This window comes from Tubulanus polymorphus, chromosome 2, assembly GCF_964204645.1.
Source record: "Tubulanus polymorphus chromosome 2, tnTubPoly1.2, whole genome shotgun sequence".
NCBI classification, from domain to species: Eukaryota; Metazoa; Nemertea; class Palaeonemertea; order Tubulaniformes; family Tubulanidae; genus Tubulanus; species Tubulanus polymorphus.
In genome coordinates, this window is record NC_134026.1 from 26,751,695 (window position 1) to 26,775,672 (window position 23,978).

Below are 23,978 nucleotides of genomic sequence, written 5' to 3' on the forward strand. Positions count from 1 at the left end.
TAGATGATCAAATCAATATCCGTAGAACAGGAAAAACCCATGAAGAAGTCAATTTACTCAAGGTGTGTATTTATTTGACTTTAAAACTAACACTAGAACACGGCAAAATACATATTAGATATATTAGATACAGTTATCACATCAGATGGGAAGATAAAGTAAATAGTTGATTAAAACATAAGCAGGATACAAGAGCAATAAATAAATGTAAAAAATATATTTTTCAGTTATATTTCTAATCTACTCATATAAGTACTACAATTGCATCACTGACTTTAACCTAAGAAAATAACACCCATGCTTTATATTTAGCATACATGGTAAACTGAATGAATACTGATATAGATCATGTTTTAAAACAGCATGTATTCTATACATACAATTAACCGGTAGCTGCATGAGAAATACTTCAGGCACAGCCTGATCCCTGATCCAGATTTGAATTTCATAATGGAAAGTCAGTAAATATTATATATATCATTATTGGTATTTCTAACACCTTGAGCGTTAAGCCATTTTATTGTTCATCCAGAATCATTCTTTCAGCGCAATTAATGAATGAAAGCACGTAGAAAGTACACATCCTTATTGAGCACGTACAGTCAATCATCTATACCTTCACCTGAAACAGCAAACAGAAAAAATCATGTACACAAAATTAAAATAACTCAGAATAACTTAAAATAAAAGGAAATCATGTGGTAGAACAGTGATCTAGTATAGATAAGCACAATGGTAACTCATGAATGATCACAAAAGTAATATGTACTTACAGCTTTCTCTAGAGCCTGTTCAATGTCAGCAATTAAATCGTCACTGTCTTCGATACCAACTGATAATCTTATGAGGTTGTCGGATATTCCAAGAACAGCTCTTTGTTCAGGTGGAACAGACGCATGGGTCATAATGGACCTGAATTACATAAAAATATATCAAATAATCTGTAGTATGTAGAAACCTGGACAAAACACATGTAAATACAATATACACTACTTACGGCAATTCTGCCAGACTTTCATACCCTCCTAGACTCTCGGCCAATGTGAAAATCTGAAAGTATAGAGTTCAATCATTAAGTTCACACAGAAAAGTAGAAAAAGACAGTAGTAAAGTACTAAATAACGGCAAAAGTTGTACCTTAAGCGACTTGAGGAATTTTTTGGATTCTTCTAAACCTCCTTTCAAAAAGAAAGTTATCATACCAGAATGGCCTCTTGTTTGTCTTTTAGCCAATTCATGCTGGGGATGAGATGGCAACCCTGAAAACAGTATTACAATGAATTACATATTCAATATTTACAACAAACCCCTTAAGACTAATTAATTCTAAAGCTTCTGTACCTGGGTGAATGACTTTTTCAACACGTGGGTTCTTTAACAGAGCTTGAGCAACTTCCATTCCATTTTTCATATGTTCCTTCATGCGCACATGTAAAGTTTTCAATCCTCGGTTTACCAAATATGAGTCAAAGGGTGATGGAACACTGCCAATAGCTATGAATACACAGACACAACACAGACATTTAGAGGTTAACCTAAGGTCAGATGGACTGTAAACATCAACGAGATTAAACATTGCATCACGATATTGATTGATCAATACGCCTAATAACCAAAATTTCTTACCATTTTGGAGGAACCGTAACCTTTCTGCCACAGCTTTGTTACTTGTTACACAAGCACCCATCACAACATCACTGTGACCTGAAAATTGATTGGTGCGATTATCATTATTCACTTGTGCCGATGAATAGCAGATTAACAGTTTTTTTCAACAGGTTCCTACCATTCATATATTTAGTAAGAGAATACATGGTTATATCTGCTCCTAAACTAAGCGGACGTTGGAAATATGAAGTAAGGAATGTATTATCAACGACGATAAGACAATCTGTAGATTTGCATTGTTCTTTTACAACCTTGGAAACAGCTTCAATATCCACAAGTTTTAAAAGCGGATTAGTCGGAGTTTCAATCCAGACCATCTGAAAAACAACCAAGCACATGTATTGTTTGAGACAATTCATTTTTGATTATTGGTTGATGTCACGTATGAGATATTCAAGTGTTTAAGATTGAATAGACAAACTTTGGATTCTTGATTTCTAAACTGTGTACCTTCGTATTAGGTTTCATAGCATTGGCCACATTTTTAGCTTCGGCACAATCAACCATTTCAACCTCGACTCCAAAATTTGAAGCCACTTTCGTAAGATATCTGTTGGTTCCTGTAAAAGCCATGTGAATCATTCATAATTTCAAATTCAGGAATTTCAATCATTAAAGGGCAACCCCCTATTAGACACAGTCCCTCAGTCTTGGTGCTATATCCTTCTTATGTACCTATCTATTCATGAAATTATATCTAAAGAATTTATGTTTATAATGTTGTGCATATTATAAGTAAATGAATCATCATTAAATGACCACATATTATACCTCCATAAACATCATCCATACAGATCACATGATCTCCCTGTTTGAGTAGATGAATGAGTGTTAAAGTACACCCTAATCCAGAAGAAAATGTAAATCCTACAAAAACATTAAAATTTCATGCTTAAATTAAGAATAATGAAAAAATCAGATAAAAATCTTCCCTTCCCTATTCCATCACTTGTTGCGTCAAATAGGCAATTTGTTTACAATATGTTTCTAATTCTTTTTCACACAGGCAATAGATTTTTACCATCAGTTCCACCATCAAGAGCAGCTATACATTCTTCAAGACAATTTCTAGTCGGATTTCCACTTCTACTGTATTCAAATCCCTTAAGAATAAGACATTGCAACCATCAACTTTTAGTAATCAAGATTCAAATACTTTAAGACCTTATATGGCAATTCAAAAAGTGACCAGGACTAGAGCCCAGGGCCAGGCAAGAGAGAGGAGCCAGACTCTCAGGGTCTAACTGCAGTTTGGGTCACCTATCCACTGGGTGGCGCTAGTGTTATTAAAGACAGAGTTGCCACTTATGTGAAGCTAAAAATCCGGAAAATAAGTCGGGGGTGTGGGGGTCCTCCACCAGAAAAATTTTTGAAATTAGAACGCCAGGAGATGCGTTCTGGCGCAATACGCGTTATTGGCCTCACTTTCATTACCGCCTATAGATCTTTTTTTAAAATAGCGATTGGTTCCGTCAAATACACCTCATCTATAAACCAGAGCCAAAAACAAACGAAGCGTCAGTCGATTTCGATCGTCGCGTCATCTTGGTTTAATCGTTTACTGCGGGGTTGTTGCCACCATGTGGCAGCACAATACGGCTTTTTCGAACCCTCTACGGAGCCGTCACGTTTTGATGTTTAGGGTCGAATCCCGAATTGATTTTATTTTTTTCGCGTCATGTTTTCTTTTGTGGTTATTTGACTTCTCCCGAAAATGAAATTGGATTTTTTTAAAATCCGGAATTCCTGAGAAATCCGGAGAAGTGGCAACTCTGTAAAGAATAGTGTTAGTAGTTATGGTAAGGTTAGGTACATGATAACCATTAGGGACACCTAAACTGCAGTCATACCAAAAGTTATACCGGTATAGTACATCTAGGATACTGGGATCAGAAACGTTTTGTGGTTAAACCTGGGCCCTGGCCCTGTCTGTGTCGTGACACAATTAGGCCTAATTATGTAAATAAATGTATCGTTTTTAAACATACATAATGCTCTCCTGGAGACCCTTGCTTGAATGTGGTGGCAAGTGAAATTGGGGGTACTACAGCATATGATTTCCATTGTTCTGGTGCTTGCCCCGCATGTGTGGCATCAGTACCAACGTGAGGAAAAGGAACGTGTTGATCCAACCATTCAGCCATCGCGCAGACCCGGAAATGAAGGAAGGGGTGTGTGGCTATGGCCTAATGCCAGTCACTAAATCCTGATTTGAACGTTGCGATCAAATGAATCTATCAGGCTCGAATCCCACGTAAATCATCTACCTGGCTGGTCGTTCAGTGAAGGGAAGAGTTGAAGGTTTTGCTGCTGTTTTTGTTTCGAATTACAGAAAACATTACGTTTCATAGCTGCACTTCCTTCCAAACAAGTCATCTTTTGCAGCTGTTCGACGCCGACGGTACACACCAGCGCGTCATGGAAACGTCCAGGTCGTAGGGTTGCCATGCATAAGAAAAATCCATCAATTGTCATTCATATATATATTAAGTGTATAATAAGTTGTAAGCTTATTTATTTCTATACCAATTCAAGTATGGAAGACTTCGATGAATTGCAATTACGGGTTCAAAAAGGGCGTGAAAAGTTGAGTATAATAAGAGAATCAATCAATAGATGGAAATTGAATAATGCAGAAATTGAAAAACAAATTGTGCTTATTCCCGAGGACGAGAACGAATGGAAAGCTAGGTGAAACATAATTCTGTGCATGTCACGGTTTCTTTTTGAAGTTCAATAACTGTGGTTTGACTTTTGTTTGTAAATGAAGGTATGCAAATCAGTTGGAATATAATAACTTTCTACGAGATCAGTTGTCAACAGTAGATGAACTGATCAAAGAGGAAAGAAAACACATCAAAGAGCACGCTCCATCAAACTTCATAGATCTCAACGATACGGAATTAAAGAAAGAAATAATCAGACTAAACAGGGAGAAAAACAGCTTGGAAAGTAATGGAAAATGATTCAGTAATATCTGGGGTTCAATTCGCACAATGAAATAAACAATAATCATTAGATAGTTTCACATTACAATTTAAGGATATCTAATTCGTGTAAATTCTCAAAAATTACGTAAACATTTCAGGCCAATTAAAAGATTACGTTTGGCGAACAGATCAAGAATCGAAAACATTTCACAGAATCGACGAAAAACGTCGTGAGATGCTAATAGATGTTTCAACGGCCAGGCTTTCAGCATTCGAAAGCGAACTTAATGAAAGTTTAGAGGCTGAATCACGTGCTTTACGGAATATCGAGAGGAATTTCACGATAAAACACCAGCATAATGCAAGCGTTGGTAGCGGCCAAGGTAGCAGTCGAAGAATGTCGATGCATCAGCAACCCGCAAATACCAGACGATCCAGTGTCACTGGTTACGCCGCCAGAGCACAAAAATACGGTTTACGTAATATTCCATCCCATAAAAGAATCTTCGATCCAAGTATGGGTCCGGTGAGACAAGAGGTGATGAAAACTCTCCCAAAATTGAAGAATGATTAAATTGGTTGCAAAATCATCGATTTATTAAGAGTTTCATAAAATCAAGATCTATATATATATATATATTCTGATTGATAATATATTTTTCATCTCAAGAATGCGTATACCGATACGTTTCTTCTCACATGGACTATAAAACGATTTAGAGTCCATCGTTTTCATAAGGAATCCTATTCGACTTAACTCAATTATCTTGCCCCCCGAATTGCATAATCTACGTGAATGCATTCTTGTTATTTATCGCGTATTATGGCTTAGTGTAAATATATATAAGTTCCAGGAGACATCAACCCAAGGAAACAATTTGCAGACTGCTTTGTATGACATGTTCCATTCAAACCAGTACTTCGTCTTAGTACCTGAAGTAGTTAAACGAAAAATACGTCATAGCTATGATAAATTTAACCAACATTCAGGATATTATGAATACATGGCGATTACGAATGTCTTTTTGAAACATTAAATCGAAAAAAGCTTATCATTGGCTTGTACATGATATCTAGTCATCGTACATAATTCGATTAAAAAGCCATACACACGCTACCAAATTATGCCTGATTATTAAGTGCTAAATTCATATATATATACAAAGCAAATGTCGTAGCAGTTAAAGTCAATTCTTTAGTGCTGAGTTATCCACCAGAAGCAGCAAACGAGTCTGTTTAAGCTTGGTTACGTGTAAGTTACGAAGGTCTATCGAGTTCCCACGGTTCGTACCGGCCTTTTGATTTGTTTCGGTTGCCGATCGCCGCACTTATGTTCATGTCATATTGTCCTTCGTTTGCCACGAAATAATCATCAAAATAATCACGCAATGAAGCGAAAGTTGGGCGGTCCTCCGGTTGTTTCTTCCAACATCTTTGCATCGTTTCATAAAGTTTTTCGGGGCATTCAATTGGTGTTTTTTCTGGTTTTGGTAAACGGTATCCATTGAGCGTATCTACAAGTATTTGCTGATTACTCATTCCTGAAGAAGAAAGATATATGTAAATATATATAAATTCGCGACATACTTATCGCCACCGGTATGCTTCAAATAGGTAGAAACCTTACCAGCGTAAGGAATGCGACCGTGAGTTATGATTTCATACAGTAAGATACCAAACGACCAAACATCTGATTTGACTGAAAACTTTTTGTTCACTGCCGCTTCGGGAGCCGTCCATCTGATAGGAAACTTAGTAGCTGAAAAAAGCCGAAAAATCATTCACCGAGCCAAATAAATGTCGTGGAATGTCTGTCTCGCAAAAATAAAGTTGATTTTGATATAATACCCGCATCTGCTTTCTGAGCCCCGCGATCATCTGTAAGTTTCGCCAGGCCAAAGTCTGCTACTTTAACTAGCAAACTGTCACCAACTAGTATATTAGCAGCCCTCAAATCCCTATGTACGAGTTCCTTCATTTCCAGATATTCCATCCCGGCTGAAATCTATATAAGTAATGAGTATATTAACATCAATTCTGAACTCCAAAACCGGAGCTTAATCAGGTGTTAAACTTTAATTGAATTGAACAGAAGCAAGTATTTGGTATCTACCTGAGCAGCTATATCAACTGCCGCTTCTAGAGTAATTTTCATTCCTTCCTTCTCTTCTCTTAGTATATCTAAAAGAGCGCCGTGCGCCATCATTTCGGTCACGATGAATATTTCTGGTTCAGTACAAACAGCGAGTACCGGGAGAATATTCGCATGGTTGAGTTTGTGCATGATTTTAGCTTCTTCCAAGAATGCTTCAGTTGACATGGCGCCTTTTTTCAACGTTTTGATAGCTACGTCCACTGTCCTGTTCCACTTTCCTGTAAATGATGATGCATCACATTATTGCATTGGTTAAAGTCATGAGAATTATTTGTTGCGATGATTAACTTACCTGAATAAACCTCGCCAAAACTGCCAGCACCTAATTTAACCGTCTTCGTGAAAGCCTCTGCGCTCTGTATCAGGTCCCTAAAGTGAACTGGTGGGGAATACGTGCGAGGACACGGACCAGCTAATTGTGCACTTCCAATTTTGTTTGCTAATGGTATTTTAGAAATGATAGAATATCATATAACAGTACAGTTGACAAATTTTGAACAGGACAAATCGAATAATTCGAAAGTTCATGATAAGGTATAAGTTTAAAAAAATTTCTTTGAACACCCACCCGAATAGAAGTTAGTGAGCTCAGTTATTGTGCCAAATGTCTTCTTCGGGCTTATGAAATAGCCTTGGCCTCCATCCAATGGTCGTATTTTGAAGTGACGAACAATCCAGATATGCTTAGCTTCATGATAACTTCTGACTGACAGGGCATAAAATCCATCATCTGCAATTCAACGACATTTTTGTCATCATTCATGGTTTTTCAATGGCTGGATGAATTTCGGAAAATTGATTACCAGCACTGGGGCGAATTATGTATGTGCCATCAGGGTTTCCAGGTAGCAAAAGACTTTTATCCGCTTCACGCCGTACAATGTTATACCAAGCACTGCAAAAATGAAAAAGCTGTTTTCATACTGGTTTTTTCGCTTTCCTATTAGATTATTCTTTTTACAATAGCTACATACTCGTGCGACTCTGGTTTACCGTCCTCTTTTGACACATAATTGTGAGGTATATAACCTCTCTGACCAGTTGTTAAATGCTGCGCAAACCACCATTCGTTTCTGTAAAGTGAATCATGAATTTGATATTTCAGCGATAACTTCAGCGAATTTATGTTTGAATTATATATCAGTGTAAACCTACGTTTCAGGGTCTTCAAGAAGTACCATTTTATCACCTTTATGGAAGGATAAATCGTCAACATCGCGGGCGATATAGTCGAATAATGCACGAACTGATACTTTATCTGAATATTGAGAAATTCCATAAAAAATGAATGTTTTTCTAAATTATTATTTTTGTCATGTGCAAGGCGGTCCTTGCTCGTATCTGATATCTCATTAAAGCACATACTTGTGTGTTCATGTGGTACGGGTGGTGGTGGAATATTTGGCACGGTCGACGTTATGTTAGTCAACTCCCCGTCAACGGGCTGCTTAGGGATTCCATTCTGTTCATTGCTGTGTATGCAGCCCATTTTTAACGTTTCATTCTAAAAGACCAAGTTGTTATCGTTGGTATACCCACAGAGAATTTTAAACAAGGTCTTATCGTCGGTATATACAACAGAGAATTTTCAATTTTGATTAATCTTGTTCATGAGTCATATTTGGAGTTTTGTTGGCCTTTATCGCTACGAGGCATATGAAATGCTGTCTATCATGAATAAACCCGGTAGTTCAATTAAACTCTTCATGAATATAATGTCTGTGCGCCGTCTAAAATAAAAATTGTTCAATAGAATCGTGCATTTTGTGCAAGTAGCCATTTTTTTCTCAAAAAGTTATCCTTCTTAGAATAATGAATTTTCATACGAAAAATCTCAACTAACCAGTTTTTAGATTATTTGTTTGTCACTCGAAACTCAATATCACATATAAGTATACCAGTAAATTCATAGTAACGTATATTTCTGACCATCAAAGTGAAATCATAGTTTTCTAATATGAATTCTAATATGAAATCAAAGCAAAAAGCTGATTCATCCTTATAAGATACTCATTACTTAGATCGGTCAATTCGATAGTGATTTTAAAACATGGTTTCGGAAACGCTTCGATCCATTTCCCACAATCTCAACTCGGCATCCGATCAACACAACTGAGTTGCGTTTGAGTGAAGTCAAGTCGTCTGCACGTAGGCCTACCGTGAGAATGTGAACTTTAAACACGATGGAAAATAACTACTTGATTGAAATTTGAATCGGCTGCGTTCTTCTTATTCGAAAGTTTTTTATTACTTCGATTGATTTTCCTCTTAAAGAGAGAATACGTTGTGATATTAGCAAGTTACCGGAACTCACCTTCAGTTATAGCATATAATCATATAATGCACGCGCGGGCACAACATTTATAACGTATATATATCTTTACTTACAAAATTCCAACCAGGAACAAATAATTGAAAGCCAAAAAACTTCCTTGTTGCTGACCTAGATCTATACGAACCATAAAATTCAGTAATCTATATTTAAGGTTCAGCAGATTTGATCAGACAAAGCTAAAAAAAAATACTTGTCGAAAAACATTTTCTAGCGAAAGGTGCATCCACTCCGTATAATTAGATATACCTGTATATAGTGTCTAAACAAAAGTTATAGTGTTGATTTTAATTCAATAATGGTGGTGAAGCAGAAACATGTTTGTTCAAGTCTAACGATGTTGTACTGGGTTTCCCCGATTCAAAACTGGTTTTCGCATTAACCTAGTACCCCTTCGGTCTTACATATCAAGGGATAAGGTTCCACCATGATTTTGATTACTCCCTCTGTTTATCTAAATGATTTAGTACTATTCGCTCATCTGGGTATTGACGCCGAAGAAGAACGAAATCTTTTTTCAAAAGAATGAATGTCAGGTCGAGTCACCATTGGAGAAAATACGATGTAAAAGCGGAAAAAGGCACCGGAATTCACCAGAAATATAAGCTACAGGCACTACACAAAAGTGTATAAGTAAGTAATTATATTTATTGTAAAATTATGTTATATAAAATCTCAAATGCAAAATTTACAAAACAAAGGTTCTATAAGTGAAGTTCATACGCAATCACGATATTTTACTATTAGATGTTTCGTTTGTACTACAAACCCACACATGGTTTAACTAATTTAGACGCAAAATGCAGTAAAAATCCTAGTATGAACTTGCCAATTGTATATCGTACAAATAACCATCATGTTTTTAATGCAAACAGTCATTAACTAGATCAGTAGAAGATTCTTCTTGTCACCATAAAATGAAAAAGACCACTGAATAATGATCGTTAATATACATTGTCACTTAATGTTCCAGACTCAGGAGAGGTTTTTAAAATAAACTACTTTTAAGCATTGAGAAAAATTATAATGATTTACACGGAGACACAGTATTCACTACAACAATATATACATCGTTTATATTATCCATGTTTTTACGAAGACATTTCACCCCAGCCACCAACATGCAATGTACGCTAAATTTCAAGCTGCAAGGATTTTCAGCAGACTGAATCTATACAGGAAAGATTGAAATAAAAAAATATATTTAGGAGAATGTAAATCCTATTCAATATTTGTGCTGCTGTCACCTATTATGTAATGTCCAGTAATTTGGATAAATCCATTATAAAATACAAAACCAATATCAGAAAATGATTTACAAATGAAAAATTCGTAGTTTACAGAAGCGATTTTACATTCTTAGGCACATTTTCTGGTCCCATAAAAATGAATAAATGCCTCGTACATTGTCATTTATTTCTTGACCGATGACAATGATGTATGTATAGCATCCGATATCTATTCTCTAGTTTCTCACAAAATGATATCGAAGATCTGATTCTGATTCAAAATTGTCCTTTGAGATGAGAAATATATCATTATTGAAAACATATAAAAATCAAAGTCAGCAGAATAGAAGAACAACTTGCATCATTTCAAAAAGGAATCACAAAAGGTGTAGCTATATACAGACAGTCTACTAAATCAGTACACTGTCCTTCAACGAATCAAAATGCTGCTATCAAATACTGTTGAGTTTCATTAATCATTAAAAAAAACGAGAGTCAGGAATACCGGTATGTAAAGCTCCTTTCTTGTGTACATAGACTATTCTATGTAAAATTTGGATCAAAAATGGTTACAAAATCATAAAAGAATAAAATCGTGCAACTACAATCTACAGCGCTCTACAAAAATTATCTACAAGTAAAATAAGATTTTTCTTCTGGTATCACTTACAATTAACAGCACCAATATTGATAATCTCATTTTCGTTGGTCAGTATCCGGCAGATTTTCTTCATAAAGGCCATCTCCTCATAAAAATATCAATTGTAATTGATATTTCACATTCATTTTTATGTACACAATTATTACTAGATTGAAACATACCGGTAATTGACATTTGCTTGTCTTTTACCAAATTTGTTTGTTTATAGGTGTATTTCAACTGTTACTTTCAGTTATCAATTATCATCAATTACTAAGATTTCCCATTTGCAAACACAAAGAGCTATTTTGAACAATCATTGTATATTAAGAGGACAACATGTCAACAACTAACATTTCCTGCTACATGTATATTACTTTGAGTAAGGTACAGTAACTCAAAGAGTCCACTTCGAGTATTGTGAATTTTTTTTTCTTACAACATGTATATACTACTAGAGAAAAAGCACCAAAGATACATTTGACAGTGAAATAAAATATTCAGCACATTATGCCAATAACAGGTAACTCAGAAAGATAAGATGACCCATCTCATAATATCATACATTTTGTACATGTATTTACAGATTATCAATGGAACTCATAAAATTGCATAAATTACTTCTTAAAGTGAATGAAAATTAAAGATTAATCGAAACTAAATCGTTTTTAATGACTATCTGTAAAGCAAGGTAAAGCATGTCATATCATAAATATATTAACTTTGTGATAAGCCATCTGTATTATACCACAATATAATATTAAACTCAGGGTAACTCGGTATGTTATGTACATTATAGATGATTTGATGATACGGTTTAAAGCATGATGAAAAACTTGCTCCGAAGAAATAAATATCTCAAAATTTATCGTGACGAGTTCATTAATGAGCTTCTCTATAAGCATCTTCTATCGACACTGTGAAATCATCGAAGTATTCGCGTAGATGAGTAAAAGTAGGTCGACTTTCAGGATCTTTGTCCCAGCATTTGAGCATTGTTTGGTAGAGGTCTTCAGGACACTGCAATGGTCCGAAATCTGGTTTCGACATTCGATAACCTCGACGAACTTCATTCAGAACTGTTCTATGATCCATACCTACATAAACAAACAAGAACAAACATCCTGTAAGAATATTGAAAGACAGGAGGAAAGAGCTATGATTGTGCGCATTATTATGAATTACCTGGATATGGAAGTCGACCCATTGTAACCATTTCATACAACAATATACCAAATGACCACACGTCTGATTTGATGTTAAAAAGTTTAGTCTCAGCAGCTTCAGGTGCTGTCCATTTAATTGGAAACTTTGTAGCTACAAAAATCACAAACAACATAAGTATAGAATTTTCATAAATTTTCAATATGAGCATATTCATTCATCTACTAAGCAGAGTTACTTACCTGCATTTTCAGCTTTTTGATCATCATTGTTATATACTATTTTGGCAAGACCAAAATCTGCAACTTTGACTAGATAGTTATCTCCGACAAGTATATTCGCAGCGCGTAAATCTCTGTGGCAGTAGTTCTGTGCCTCTAATGCTTCCATACCACTTGCAACCTGTACGACAAGAGAAAAACTACTTATCAATAATGATGATAACCAAAGGAACTTAAATAATTGCAATTTTAAAGTAATTTTTCCGCACCTGTGCAGCCATATCAACGATGTTATCTAATGTTATTGTATGACCTTCATCATTTCTCAAAACATCTAATAAAGCACCATTTGACATGAATTCAGTAACGATGTAGATTCCTTCTTTCTCAACACACACGGCAAGAAGTGGAAGAAGATTATTGTGGTGCAGTTTATGCATAACTCTGGCTTCAGCAAGAAATGCTTCCTTGGTCATGGCCCCGGGTTTCATTAGTTTTATTGCAACATCAACTGAACGATTCCATTTTCCTGCCAAACACAATAATACGCTCACGAACACTATAAAAACTCGATAGTTACAAATTTTTGGACGAATAGAAATCTACCTGAGTAAACCTCTCCAAAGCTGCCGGCACCTAATTTTTCTTTAAGCTGGAATGCTGCTTTAGGTTGGATCATTTCTCTGAAAGCGACTGGTGGTTTATACACTCGTGGGCACGGTTGGGCGAGTACACAACAAAGTCCATCAGCTTGATCTAAAGTAGGCACAGATTTATATATCTTTAGATATAATCAGAATAAGCAGTATTTTAGTTGTTTGTTTAAAACATACTTACGAGTATAATGACTAATCAAGTCCTCAAATCTCGAGAATGTTATCTTAGGATTGATGTAATACCCTTTATGATTATCCATCGTTCTGATTTTATAATGTTTCACAACCCACATTTGTTTTAATTTGACATGATCTCGCATTGAAAGGGCATAGAATAAAGGATCTGAAATTGATAAGACGGATAAAATAACCGTGTTGATAAGTATTTCACAATCATTAAACGATCTAATACCAGTACATCTATTCATCTACTCACTAGAGCAAGGCCGAACAACAAATGTGCCTTGAGGGTTTCCAGGAAGTAAAAGTAGTTTATCAGCCTCCCTTCTCGGTAAATCAAACCAAGCTCTGTGAGAATACAAAAACGTTACTTCCATATTCCATGTTATCATAATTTCACGGAAAAACTGCTGGTTTATACAAATTCGATTTTCATAAACAAGATAAAGCGACACATAGAAAGTGTTATGTAAATATCAATTAAGCACTTACTCATGTGATTCTGGTCTTCCATCATCTTTGAGGACATAATTACTGGGTATGTAACCTTCCTCATTGGTTTCTGTATGCGTAGCTAACCACCAGTCCTGGTTCTCGCTGAAAGAATTGTTAACTTTTTTATCAGCACAGGAAATAAACTAGATCATACTAATTTTGTCAATATCTTAACATTTCCACATTCAACCGTTTTGCTACGAACATGGTTGAATTGTGATTTCCCAGATTAAAAAAATAAAGCAATATGAATAAAATGAAACCATTCATTTTTGATTTGGTTTTATCTATGTTTCATTGATGAAAATAGCTAGCATATTATTTCTTAAATTCTGACCACTATTAGATTGCAACAGCACAGCACATGAGCAATGACCCAGTTTTACAAAAGGGTTTAACTCTTAAATCGATTTAATTTCTTCATTAATTCAGTTTATCTTAAATCAATTTCGGCCTTAATCCTTTTTGTGAAACTGGGCCCTGGCGACACAAGCTGGCCAACCATCCGAACCAACTGGCGAAAGATTTGCCACATTTCAGAAAAGACCAGTGACGGGGGGTTATAACGATACGTGAACAAGACTTGATGACGAGCTGAGCTCGTCATATGCACATCAAATGTCAATTTTAGGGAAAAGGTTAAGGCTTTATATCAATAATAACTAACCTGTCTTGTGTGAGGATCATGCGATCTCCCTTCCGGAATGACAACTCATCGGAATTACGCTTTTCATAATCATATAACGCTCTGACGACAACAGCATCAGGAGCTAAAATATTAAGGATTATCAAGGATAGAAAAGTAACCGTAAAGAAAAATTAACAGTGCTGCCACACTAAACTCACCAATAATAGATGTAAAATGAGTAACAGGTGGTACAGCGACTTGAACCTGATGATGATTATTTGAATTTCTGTAAATTATTCCATCCACTTGTTGTTGTGGTGGTGGCTTTAATGGAGAATCTTTTTCCTTCGAACAACATCCACCCATCTTTCTTCAATCTTTATACATGAATGTACAACAATTAAGTACAGCCTCTTTAATTTATCCTTTTATCTGCAACAGTGACTCATTCTAAAAATGAATAAACAATCCACTACATGCAGTCTTGTGAATGCATACTGGCAAAACCAGTTTTGAGGATCGACATTACGAAAATCAAAATACCCTCAGTAATTATTACTAAATAAATTAGTTTCTATGTGGTATTTAGTGCGATCGCCCGTTAAAAAAACTTCATTTTTCGATCTATGTACAATTTTGAGCTATTAATTTACGGCTTACGTCAAAGAGGTGAACAATCTAAGGGCTTCTGCAATCTAGGGAATGATTTATTACGAACGTTTTCGAGATATAACATGTTGAATCGTAGTACTTACTTAATAAACTTAAAAAGCAGGAAGTAAATCAGCCCAGATATTACTCTCGCTGTAAGGGTAAAGGAAAAGAAAAATATACCTCACTCATTAGAGCTTATACTCGATATGATAGTATTTAATATTGAATCGTTCTTATCCGATCTAATTAATGAGTAATTTCTTTGGAAATAATGTTAAATCTTGAAAACTGGATATTTTGTGAGGCTATTCTAATTCTGACGTAACCGCAAGATGGCGTTAATGTGCTGAAGCCATTTTCGTTCAGTTGGAGAGAATTTACGATTTTGGGAGTGTTTTTACCGGTTACTCGTCGGATAATGATATACTTACCTTGCCAGTAGGCTAATCGGTGAGTACAGTGAATCTAGTGATTTGAAATAATGTTACCTTTGCGTTGTGTGAGTGAGGCCTGGGGGGAAAATGTGCGAGAATTCGACCACACATCCCAGAAACCGAACCAGGCAGAAGCAGCCCACACAGTAACACACGACTACTACACTACTGCTGACTGATTTGACTCTTTAGTTGCCCACTTTTTCAGACCGTCTTTAAGACTAATCAGCTGATGCCAGATAATATTCTATATATAGGGTTATATGCTACAGACGTTTTACTTTCTCATTGCACTACCATTTTCTTCGATTTTCAGGTTTTTAAAATGGGGAATTGTTTGAGCCGAAAAGATCGTAACAGTTCATCATCAGCTGCTGCGTCTAGTACACCCAATGGAACGAGCCAGCAGTTGTTGAGTCCAACTGACATACAGCTTCACGATGCGTCATCCACACAAGGTCAAAAATTCATTTCGCGCTTAGATAAGCCTGGTAAGAACCACTGAAACCTTGAATTAACAGTTGCGCTTATCATGAGAGTAGTTTGACCGAGTATTAGGTGCTTGATGTTGATATTTTTTTTCTTGCAGGCAAAAAGATAGTGATAGCACAATATGATTACGATGCTCGTACAGCTGATGACATCAGCTTCCGTAAAGGGGATCAGATGGAAGTTTTGGATGATAGGTATTTTAAGCGATTTTAATCAGTCAGATCATTGCGTGAGGCCTGTTTCGCTGTATTCTTAGTTAACAACAATTATATTTTGTAGGGACCAAGACTGGTGGAAAGCCAGACATATTCAAAGCGGAAATGTTGGATACATTCCTAAGAATTATATCGCTGTAGCTGATACATTAGAGGTTTATCAGTAAGTTGTTATATGTTGTTGTGAGCTTCTAAACAAATTTGTCAATTCTTCATGATAGCCTTTAAGCCAGTGTGAAATGGATTGGCCTTATATAGAATTTTGATCTCATGAGAACATATTAAAATATCTTTTTATAGGTGGTATTTAGGCAACATTACCCGCAAAGATGCTGAGCGTCAACTTCTTTTACCTGGAAACCCGAGAGGAGCTTTCCTCATCAGAGAAAGTGAAACTTCACCAGGTCTGTAAAATGAATAATTACCGAGTTACAAGGCTTCGTTTTTTATTGAATAATTACCGCACGAAAAGTTCTGATAATCTGTTGTTGCTTCAAGGTTCGAATTTCGATTTTCAGGTTCATATTCCTTATCAGTCAGAGATTATGACCAAACTAAAGGCGATAATGTCAAACATTACAAGATACGTAATCTAGATAATGGTGGGGTGTATATTACTACCAAAAAGATGTTTGAATGTATGGAAGAGCTTGTGCAACATTATGCGGGTATGTCGTCTTCTCAATATTACCGATTATCTCTGATCTTAAAGAAATCATCTTAGTAATCTGTGATTGTTTGTTTTTTGCATTTCAGAAAATGCTGATGGCCTCTGCTATCGATTAACAAAACCTTGTCCCAAACCTAAACCACAAATGTGGGATATGTCTCGTCAAACGAAGGATTCCTGGGAGATTCCACGATCTTCACTGGAGTTTTTAGTAATATTAGGAAGAGGTCAATTTGGAGAAGTTTGGAAAGGTATTTGGACTGTGCATTGTCTTAATCATTTATATTTTAGACACATATGGCTTTTACGTGAACTATAATTCAGATGCGTCCATCTTTCAGGTAAATGGAATCATACAACAGATGTTGCAATAAAGATGTTAAAGCCAGGTACTATGACTCCAACCGCATTCTTACAAGAAGCTCACATCATGAAAAAATGTCGTCACGATAAACTCGTACAGCTATACGCTGTGTGCTCGGACCAAGAACCAATCTACATTGTGACTGAGTTAATGACAAAAGGTTGCTTGCTCAACTATCTCCGCAATGAAAAAAACCAACCAGAACTTACTCTGCAAGTTCTAGTTGATATGGCTGCTCAGGTAAATACTTTGAATTTATTGTAATCTAGCAGAGCTATCTAGTGAGTGCGATACGAAGAATGTATTCATTTTCTATAACAGGTAGCAAGTGGTATGGCTTATTTGGAGAGGGAAAAATACATTCACAGAGACTTAGCAGCGAGGAACATTTTGGTCGGTGACAATCATGTTGTTAAAGTTGCAGATTTTGGTTTAGCCCGACTCATTCAGGATGATGAATATAAAGCCCATCAAGGTATTCACTATTTTATAATTCCGCTGATGTGATAATGATGTCAGTTGCTTTTGATGAAGATTTGTGCAAAAATGAACTTGATTTTGATTATCATATTTCCTTGATTAATTAATAGGTGCTAAGTTCCCGATCAAGTGGACCGCTCCAGAGGCTGCACTTCTTGGAAAGTTCACGATCAAGTCTGATGTTTGGTCGTATGGAGTTTTCCTGACTGAGCTTATAACTTACGGACAAATACCATACCCAGGTGCGTAGTCTCACTAGTCATTTTTCCCCACAATATGAACGATTGTTAGCCTGACGCATTTTTTCACATGTTTTACTACGTTGATTACTTTTTAGGGATGAGTAACACAGACACATTGAATCAAGTTGAGCGCGGTTACAGAATGCCTAAACCAGATTCCTGTCCCGATGCAATCTACCAAATTATGTTGAAGTGTTGGGAGGCGGTCGCTGAAAGGAGACCAACGTTCGAATATCTGTTTACAAATTTTGATGACTATTTTGCATCAACAGAACCAAACTATAGGTTGGCAGCTGATTTTTGAATGAAGGTAATTCTTATACCGTATATCTCTTAATTTCTACTTTGTTTCTTGTCAACTATTTATTATTAACTATTTACTGCCAATTCTTGCTTGTATGCTGTTTGTGTTCATTTTGGTTTTCCAATTTCTCTTTTCAGGTCAGTTAATGTATGCTCAATGTGTTTAAACTTTTGTGCTGCTGGAGGATCAGTTTCAAGTTCTGCTGGACAATCAGTCATTGTTTGTATGTTGCGAATGTATCTGTATCTGTGATTTACTACTGTTTGTATGGAAAATGTGCTTCAATCTTTTGATGACAGTGTCCTTGACTACTTAAATGAACTGTGTGTCAAAAGTATCATGAACCTAGAATTTTGATTTCAAGAATTTTGATTGGATACAGAATTTTCAGCATGATGCTGCAAACTCGTTTGTCTTTTGTCCAGCAGCGGAAAGTGAATGTTTTATATTTGTCTACTAAACGTGAATGATACTGAAAAACTCCCCGGTAAAATTAGATTTATTTTTGCAATGATTTTCTATGTTTTCTAAATGATGAGCAATTGCAGTACATTTCATTCATGATTCACGAACTAATTTTCAGTTCTAAAATATATAAAACTTTTTCACCGAGGAATTATTGTTGGTATGAATGATAGTCTGGTGAATTTTGAGCATTTTGAATCAGTTCAAAATCTTTACTCGAAGGCTTGAAATAAACATTGATCTGTATATTCTAATATGTTTTTAAATGATTTTACTGTTTATAAGTTTAGAATAAGTGCTTAACGTTCATCTGAAGTGCTGGATAGCTAATTATTATGGTATGATAAGTAAAATATCTCTGAAAGATAGTATTTATCCGTATCTGTTGTTTACCTTTGGCAACAGAGGCTCTTTCTAGTAGGATAAGTTTGTTCTAGCTGTATATATTATACATGTGATTCTACTGTCTACTCGATGATTCAGCGATGATAAAATGTAATCTTGTTACAATTATCTTTTATAACAATTTAATATAAGATCTTGAACCGAAACGTCCAACGAAGTAGGATCATTCTCTTTTATCATACAATGTATGTGTATGAATGATAAACAATAAACTTGCTAACATTTTTCGTAGTTCTCCTCATGGGCTTAAAACGAATTCCACCTAGTGTAAGTTTCATACTGATAATCGGCAATTTGAATTTTTCCAGGGCTGTCCATAAGGTAAATACACAGCTCTTTGTTGAGGGTCCAAAAATGAATAGGCTGAGAGAGTTGCTGTATGTTATCACTATGAAGTAATAGAACGTAACTGCATGGAATTGGTTACATTATTATTGAAATATTGTAATTTACTTCGGTAAGTTTGATGTACAGAGGTTGAGAGATTCACAAGAAAGTCGTGAATCGGCATTTCATATTATTGTATGCTCTATGGACAGCTGTTTTGACAACTAGTATAGTACCTACATTGTACTTTATTGCCTGATATATTACAACGATTTGTGTTTTCTGCATAGAGTAATACAAAATTAAGATATAAATTTTAAGATTTGTAATTTGGCAATATAAATTTTGTGCGAATCTCAATTTGTCGATCACGGTGCCTGTTTAAAGCTTAGATAATTTATTGTATAACAATTTTAAAGTGAATGATATAAAATACATAGTTATAGTTAATTAGTGTTTATTACCTTTGAATGAATTTATTAAAGCGCAGAAGAGACCCGATATTGCTTCTTTGCATAAAGGGTACATTATGAACCCTGTTTAGGTAACTGAATTTAGGACTGATTTATATAATATATTATATAGCTTATGTTTTATGGACTATGCTGGAAATATGTCTAAAACATACTAGTATTCTGTACCCTCTCTATATATACTGGACTGCTGCTGTGGCCAGTATTCTTTTTTGTTTCGTTTTCTGTTATTACTGTTCAAAAGAGTATCATTTACTGAAAGAATTTTGTAGATAGGTGAGTATCATAAGAAAATGCGGTCAGTCAGACAAATTAAGGTAACCTTACTAGAGTTCTGAAAATATGTGTCTGCTACCGGTAATTATCAGTAAATTGAAAATTGCCATTCACTTCTAACCAAAAAAGAAAACCTGTTATCATTTCAATCAACAACTTGTTGCATTTATTTATCATTTAGTTCGAAATCATTGATTCATGTAATATTGTGTAAATATCTCTAAATGTAGTAAACTTAATGAAAATAAGAATTACATTACCTTTTCGATTCTACGAGACATGAACTGCACTTGTTAATGGAATTGATCATCATTACAGGGCTTAATGATACGTCTCAAGTTGGCGCTTGCATAATGTGGATTTACTTATAGAATACGAATGAAAACTCATTCTAGAAGTGAATCGTATTTGAATGAAATATTCTAAATGAATGAAGATAAATTTCCTCAGATGAACAGATGCTTTCTCAGTTATCAGTAATAAGAGCTGTGATGCTGTGGTGCTTTGGGATAGCCTGATATTTCTGTGCAATAGAACGTTATTTAGGCAGACGTTTTGTTGTCTAATTTCGTGGAACTGCACACGTAATTGCGTGTGCATAAGATTTGTACAGGAAACATCGAGCCATTTTTTTTTGTTTAGTTTTTTTGCATGAATTGTACTCGACAGATTTATGAAGAAATGGGTATTCCGCTAATTTTTAATTTCTGTATTTGCCGGGGAATGTGAGACATTCATCTGGAAAATTATCATGCACGCAATTTTTTAATTTGTCGGGGTGACTGAAAAATTGAAAAATAAAATTCGTGTCTCTTCCAAAAAATAAATGACATGTGAATTGGACAGTGTCGTGTATTGATGAAATTGACGAATAGTAATTATTATGTGTACAGTATTTTTTAAGTCCTTACTACATGTTTGCTTACTCTATGATGATGTAGATAAGTATATTGTATTTTTATTTGCAGCCATACATCATCATCGATATGCTAAAAGATGATAAATGAAAATTAATAAAATTGATATCAATATTGAAAACTTCTGGTTTATCTTGAATGACTTACATTGCACTTGTTTTTGTCCCCAAACTGGAGTTTTACCCTATCATGTTTTTCACAAAGTTTTATTGATAAAAAGATAGCAAATGGCATACCTGGTAGTATGAAAGGTCAAAATTCTTATAGGAGAGTCACTTTTCGGAATGATATAGGCTCAAAGACAATGGCTTCGAAAGTAGCTATACCGGCTCCCTTTGTGACTGTTCCTACAGATATTTCGTATGGTAAACCAGGCCAATTATCAGAAGAACAAATCAAACATTATTTCGAGGAGGTAAGAAAAATAGAAACGATCGGTTGTATGTCAAAATGTATAGTATTATAGGTTTGGTGTTAATTTGGTACTTCGGGTTACTGCAGGGTTATGTCATCGTGCGCGACTACCTTACCCCAGATGAATTAGAGCCGTGTAAACGAGGAATCGCCGAAATCGTTGATGGTTTGGCCAAAAAATTATTTAGACATGGAAAAATCAGCGGTTTGTATACACACAAAAAGCTTGAGCCATGTGAAAAAGTGCCATGAACTGATGTGACCAAACATTCTTCGCATTCACATTTTAGAATTACACGAAGAAGCTGGAGTATTCCATAGACTTACACTGCTCGAGCAAGATTTCCCTGGGGCTTTTGCTCTAATCTTCAAAGCTGGTGAATTACATCAGGTATACGATTGAATTTACCACCCCTTACCCTACCTTATGTTTATATATGAGATGGGTTCAAATATCTCTTAGCCGTTTTGTATTTTCTATAGTCATTCCGAGATCTCTGGGAAAATGAGAAACTCCTCAACATGGTGGAACAGCTTATTGGACCGGAAGTTTCTGGGCATCCTGTTTGGAATCTTAGACCAAAGGTTCCACAAAATAGTGCAACAACGGTTCCGTGGCATCAAGGTTCGTGACAAATGTTAGTTAATCTCTTTATCTTTGACCCGACCATTTGTGTTTCAGTATCGTTTGAAATATCTAATACTTTCGTTTTCAGACTCAGCATATTTCAGTGAAGATTCGTACGGTCATCTTATTCCAACGACATGGATTCCTTTCCTTGATACTGATTCCCGCAATGGAGGCATGCAGGTTGAAGAATTCATAATTTTTGAGCACATACTATGACTCTGTTTGAAACCTTATAAGTGCCGTTATTTTCGTATATTCATTAGGTTTTAAAACGAGGACACCAAAAAGGAATAGTTGTTGATCATACGTGTTGTTGGGAGGACACTTGGTACCTGGAAACATCCGAACAGGAAATGAAAGCAAACATTGACGCTAAGTTTCCTGATGATGTTATCACTTGCGAAGTACCGTACGGTGGATTCCTGCTTTTCAATAACATTATACCCCATAGAAGGTAATATTGAGTAAGGTGTATCCGACTGTTTTTTTTTAAAGATTGTCAAATAATTTCTTGTCTCTTAGTCTTCCAAATAACTCAAATGATGTCCGTTGGAGTATTGACTTACGCTGGCAATCGCCAAAGAAGCCATGGGGCTTTTACAATATCCAAGAAGGAGCCGCTATGAGGGATAAAAATGGAAAGAAAATTGCAGTTGACTGGAAAAAATTCATGTCCGTTAACAGGAAAGAGGTTTGGCAACAAAGATACAATAAACAAATGGTGCGTAATCCAGCCAATCCCACGATGTGAATAGATAGCAAGTCTTTCAATACAAAACAATAAAGATAAATTACGAACACAATAAAGTTCTTTATTTTCAGGTGGTATCATCAGAAGACGATCAATTTAGTACGATTGTAACTGGTCCTTGGATTGGAAGGTGGAAAATAAGTCACGAAAATCGCCATACGAATGCCTTTGAAAATTTTACGAAATCATCTTAAGCCTCAAATCAGAAAGAAATCTTTGTTTTTGAGGCAACTGTATTTTGGAAATTATGTCCGCATCCCAAAATTTACTCTCATCGCTGAGTGCACTCTGTCTGTACGGATCATACTACATAAGATCTATGAATCTTCAAATCGATCATTAGACGGGTTAAGGGCTTGACGACAAATTGACGCACATATAATCAAATGATAATTGTTCAATAAATCCTGTCAATAAGATGTATTTACTCAAGTCGTTGTTCAGAACGCCCTCCCTAGATGTGACAACCCTTGCGATCCATGCACCGGGTTGCGTCTGGGTGTATGGGGACTTCCCAGCCTCGAACCCGGAGTTTTGATATCGCTTTAGCGATCTCGATTGCTGAATGAGAGACGTCGATCTCACATCTTTTTGTGGAATGTGCTGATCATTGGTGTCCCAGGTTCGAACCCGATATCCAGATAGACTTTGTTGTTTCTGTTAAAAACTAAATGCGTTTAATAAAGAATGGTTGATTTTCAAATCGTTTTTTTTTAAATCATCAAACGCAGTTATCAGTAGTTATAATATTTCGTAGATGTTCCACTTTTGCTTGTCGACTCTTGGTCAGTGGCGAGTGTATTATGGGGATAGTCAGTGATAGTTGGAAATGAATGGTATCCCGTGCATATCGCCAACCGAAATCACTAGCCTTTCCTCCTAGATCGCCGAATTCAAATAGGATTTACCAGTGTCATCAATTTTCCTGCAGTCTTCATCTAGGACACCATGCTTGATGCTGTATCAGTATTCGTCGGGTCCGTGCCGTCCGTCAGCGCGGCCACCAAATACGGACCAGAACTGGCGGTTCGCCCAACCTACGAGGACGGGATCGGGACTTCAGTGATGTCACGTGGGTTTTTCCAAGATCGAGGATCACAATGGCTACTTCCTGCCCGGTTGCCAGTCGTGAAAACAATTGCCAATTGCCCTCCCTGCATGCAAAC

General features: G+C 35.9%; 5 protein-coding genes across 8 annotated transcripts; 2 read left to right on the top strand and 3 right to left on the bottom strand.

Moving 5' to 3' along the window:
• Positions 1-71: 71 nt before the first annotated feature.
• Positions 72-3,825, bottom strand: LOC141898765 (cystathionine gamma-lyase-like). The gene is made up of 11 exons (XM_074784848.1): positions 3,657-3,825; positions 2,690-2,771; positions 2,440-2,535; positions 2,119-2,228; positions 1,787-1,985; positions 1,627-1,704; positions 1,342-1,494; positions 1,138-1,259; positions 998-1,050; positions 774-912; positions 72-622 (listed from the first exon to the last, which is right to left on the bottom strand). The coding sequence occupies exons 1-11, from the start codon at positions 3,810-3,812 to the stop codon at positions 611-613; spliced, it is 1,200 nt and encodes a 399-aa protein (XP_074640949.1). The 5' UTR covers positions 3,813-3,825; the 3' UTR covers positions 72-610.
• A 1,357-nt stretch (positions 3,826-5,182) lies between these two features.
• LOC141900015 (tyrosine-protein kinase yes-like) lies at positions 5,183-9,199 on the bottom strand. 2 transcript variants are annotated; one of them, XM_074786708.1, is made up of 12 exons: positions 9,068-9,199; positions 8,119-8,257; positions 7,909-8,011; positions 7,728-7,826; positions 7,557-7,648; positions 7,322-7,483; positions 7,046-7,192; positions 6,712-6,971; positions 6,447-6,603; positions 6,226-6,357; positions 5,890-6,139; positions 5,183-5,531 (listed from the first exon to the last, which is right to left on the bottom strand). In XM_074786708.1, exons 2-12 carry the CDS (start codon positions 8,240-8,242, stop codon positions 5,525-5,527), a joined length of 1,533 nt encoding a protein of 510 aa, XP_074642809.1. In that variant the 5' UTR covers positions 8,243-8,257; positions 9,068-9,199; the 3' UTR covers positions 5,183-5,524. The 2 variants fall into 2 exon arrangements, with proteins under 2 accessions (XP_074642809.1, XP_074642808.1); XM_074786707.1 differs by having other exon boundaries at positions 5,183-6,139.
• A 527-nt stretch (positions 9,200-9,726) lies between these two features.
• On the bottom strand, positions 9,727-15,082 carry LOC141900017 (tyrosine-protein kinase STK-like). Of its 2 annotated transcripts, XM_074786711.1 has the most exons (11): positions 15,054-15,082; positions 14,517-14,748; positions 14,338-14,440; positions 13,668-13,772; positions 13,432-13,523; positions 13,177-13,338; positions 12,946-13,095; positions 12,609-12,868; positions 12,361-12,520; positions 12,140-12,271; positions 9,727-12,051 (listed from the first exon to the last, which is right to left on the bottom strand). In XM_074786711.1, the coding sequence occupies exons 2-11, from the start codon at positions 14,662-14,664 to the stop codon at positions 11,837-11,839; spliced, it is 1,527 nt and encodes a 508-aa protein (XP_074642812.1). In that variant the 5' UTR covers positions 14,665-14,748; positions 15,054-15,082; the 3' UTR covers positions 9,727-11,836. The 2 variants fall into 2 exon arrangements, with proteins under 2 accessions (XP_074642812.1, XP_074642811.1); XM_074786710.1 differs by lacking the exon at positions 15,054-15,082 and having other exon boundaries at positions 14,517-14,879.
• A 202-nt stretch (positions 15,083-15,284) lies between these two features.
• Positions 15,285-21,115, top strand: LOC141900016 (proto-oncogene tyrosine-protein kinase Yrk-like). The gene is made up of 12 exons (XM_074786709.1): positions 15,285-15,402; positions 15,703-15,877; positions 15,976-16,072; positions 16,158-16,256; positions 16,394-16,497; positions 16,612-16,761; positions 16,850-17,014; positions 17,105-17,367; positions 17,449-17,602; positions 17,718-17,849; positions 17,945-18,159; positions 18,291-21,115. The coding sequence occupies exons 2-11, from the start codon at positions 15,712-15,714 to the stop codon at positions 18,151-18,153; spliced, it is 1,539 nt and encodes a 512-aa protein (XP_074642810.1). The 5' UTR covers positions 15,285-15,402; positions 15,703-15,711; the 3' UTR covers positions 18,154-18,159; positions 18,291-21,115.
• Positions 21,116-21,279: 164 nt separating this feature from the next.
• On the top strand, positions 21,280-23,515 carry LOC141900020 (uncharacterized). Of its 2 annotated transcripts, none has more exons than XM_074786714.1 (8): positions 21,280-21,431; positions 21,518-21,635; positions 21,721-21,821; positions 21,914-22,055; positions 22,147-22,241; positions 22,325-22,515; positions 22,584-22,786; positions 22,897-23,515. In XM_074786714.1, the coding sequence occupies exons 1-8, from the start codon at positions 21,321-21,323 to the stop codon at positions 23,004-23,006; spliced, it is 1,071 nt and encodes a 356-aa protein (XP_074642815.1). In that variant the 5' UTR covers positions 21,280-21,320; the 3' UTR covers positions 23,007-23,515. The 2 variants fall into 2 exon arrangements, with proteins under 2 accessions (XP_074642815.1, XP_074642814.1); XM_074786713.1 differs by having other exon boundaries at positions 22,584-22,782; positions 22,884-23,515.
• Positions 23,516-23,978: the final 463 nt, after the last annotated feature.

What these genes read in the sequence shown, in the direction of transcription:
- LOC141898765 (XM_074784848.1), bottom strand. Translation starts at nt 3,812, where the DNA reads ATGGCTGAATGGTTGGATCAACACGTTCCTTTTCCTCACGTTGGTACT. An exon ending in GGTCTCCAGGAGAGCATTAT is followed by an intron (nt 2,772 to 3,656) that starts GTATGTTTAAAA and finishes CTTATTCTTAAG; the next exon opens with GGATTTGAATACAGTAGAAG. An exon ending in TCTTGATGGTGGAACTGATG is followed by an intron (nt 2,536 to 2,689) that starts GTAAAAATCTAT and finishes ATGTTTTTGTAG; the next exon opens with GATTTACATTTTCTTCTGGA.
- LOC141900016 (XM_074786709.1), top strand. Translation starts at nt 15,712, where the DNA reads ATGGGGAATTGTTTGAGCCGAAAAGATCGTAACAGTTCATCATCAGCT. An exon ending in ATGGAAGTTTTGGATGATAG is followed by an intron (nt 16,073 to 16,157) that starts GTATTTTAAGCG and finishes TATATTTTGTAG; the next exon opens with GGACCAAGACTGGTGGAAAG. An exon ending in ATTTGGAGAAGTTTGGAAAG is followed by an intron (nt 17,015 to 17,104) that starts GTATTTGGACTG and finishes TCCATCTTTCAG; the next exon opens with GTAAATGGAATCATACAACA.
- LOC141900015 (XM_074786707.1), bottom strand. Translation starts at nt 8,242, where the DNA reads ATGGGCTGCATACACAGCAATGAACAGAATGGAATCCCTAAGCAGCCC. An exon ending in CTTCTTGAAGACCCTGAAAC is followed by an intron (nt 7,827 to 7,908) that starts GTAGGTTTACAC and finishes TTCACTTTACAG; the next exon opens with AAACGAATGGTGGTTTGCGC. An exon ending in CGGTCGCATTCCTTACGCTG is followed by an intron (nt 6,140 to 6,225) that starts GTAAGGTTTCTA and finishes TTTCTTCTTCAG; the next exon opens with GAATGAGTAATCAGCAAATA.
- LOC141900020 (XM_074786713.1), top strand. Translation starts at nt 21,321, where the DNA reads ATGGCTTCGAAAGTAGCTATACCGGCTCCCTTTGTGACTGTTCCTACA. An exon ending in TAGACATGGAAAAATCAGCG is followed by an intron (nt 21,636 to 21,720) that starts GTTTGTATACAC and finishes TTCACATTTTAG; the next exon opens with AATTACACGAAGAAGCTGGA. An exon ending in AACGGTTCCGTGGCATCAAG is followed by an intron (nt 22,056 to 22,146) that starts GTTCGTGACAAA and finishes TTTCGTTTTCAG; the next exon opens with ACTCAGCATATTTCAGTGAA.
- LOC141900017 (XM_074786711.1), bottom strand. Translation starts at nt 14,664, where the DNA reads ATGGGTGGATGTTGTTCGAAGGAAAAAGATTCTCCATTAAAGCCACCA. An exon ending in TCATTTTACATCTATTATTG is followed by an intron (nt 14,441 to 14,516) that starts GTGAGTTTAGTG and finishes TTAATATTTTAG; the next exon opens with CTCCTGATGCTGTTGTCGTC. An exon ending in GGGTCGACTTCCATATCCAG is followed by an intron (nt 12,052 to 12,139) that starts GTAATTCATAAT and finishes TTGTTTATGTAG; the next exon opens with GTATGGATCATAGAACAGTT.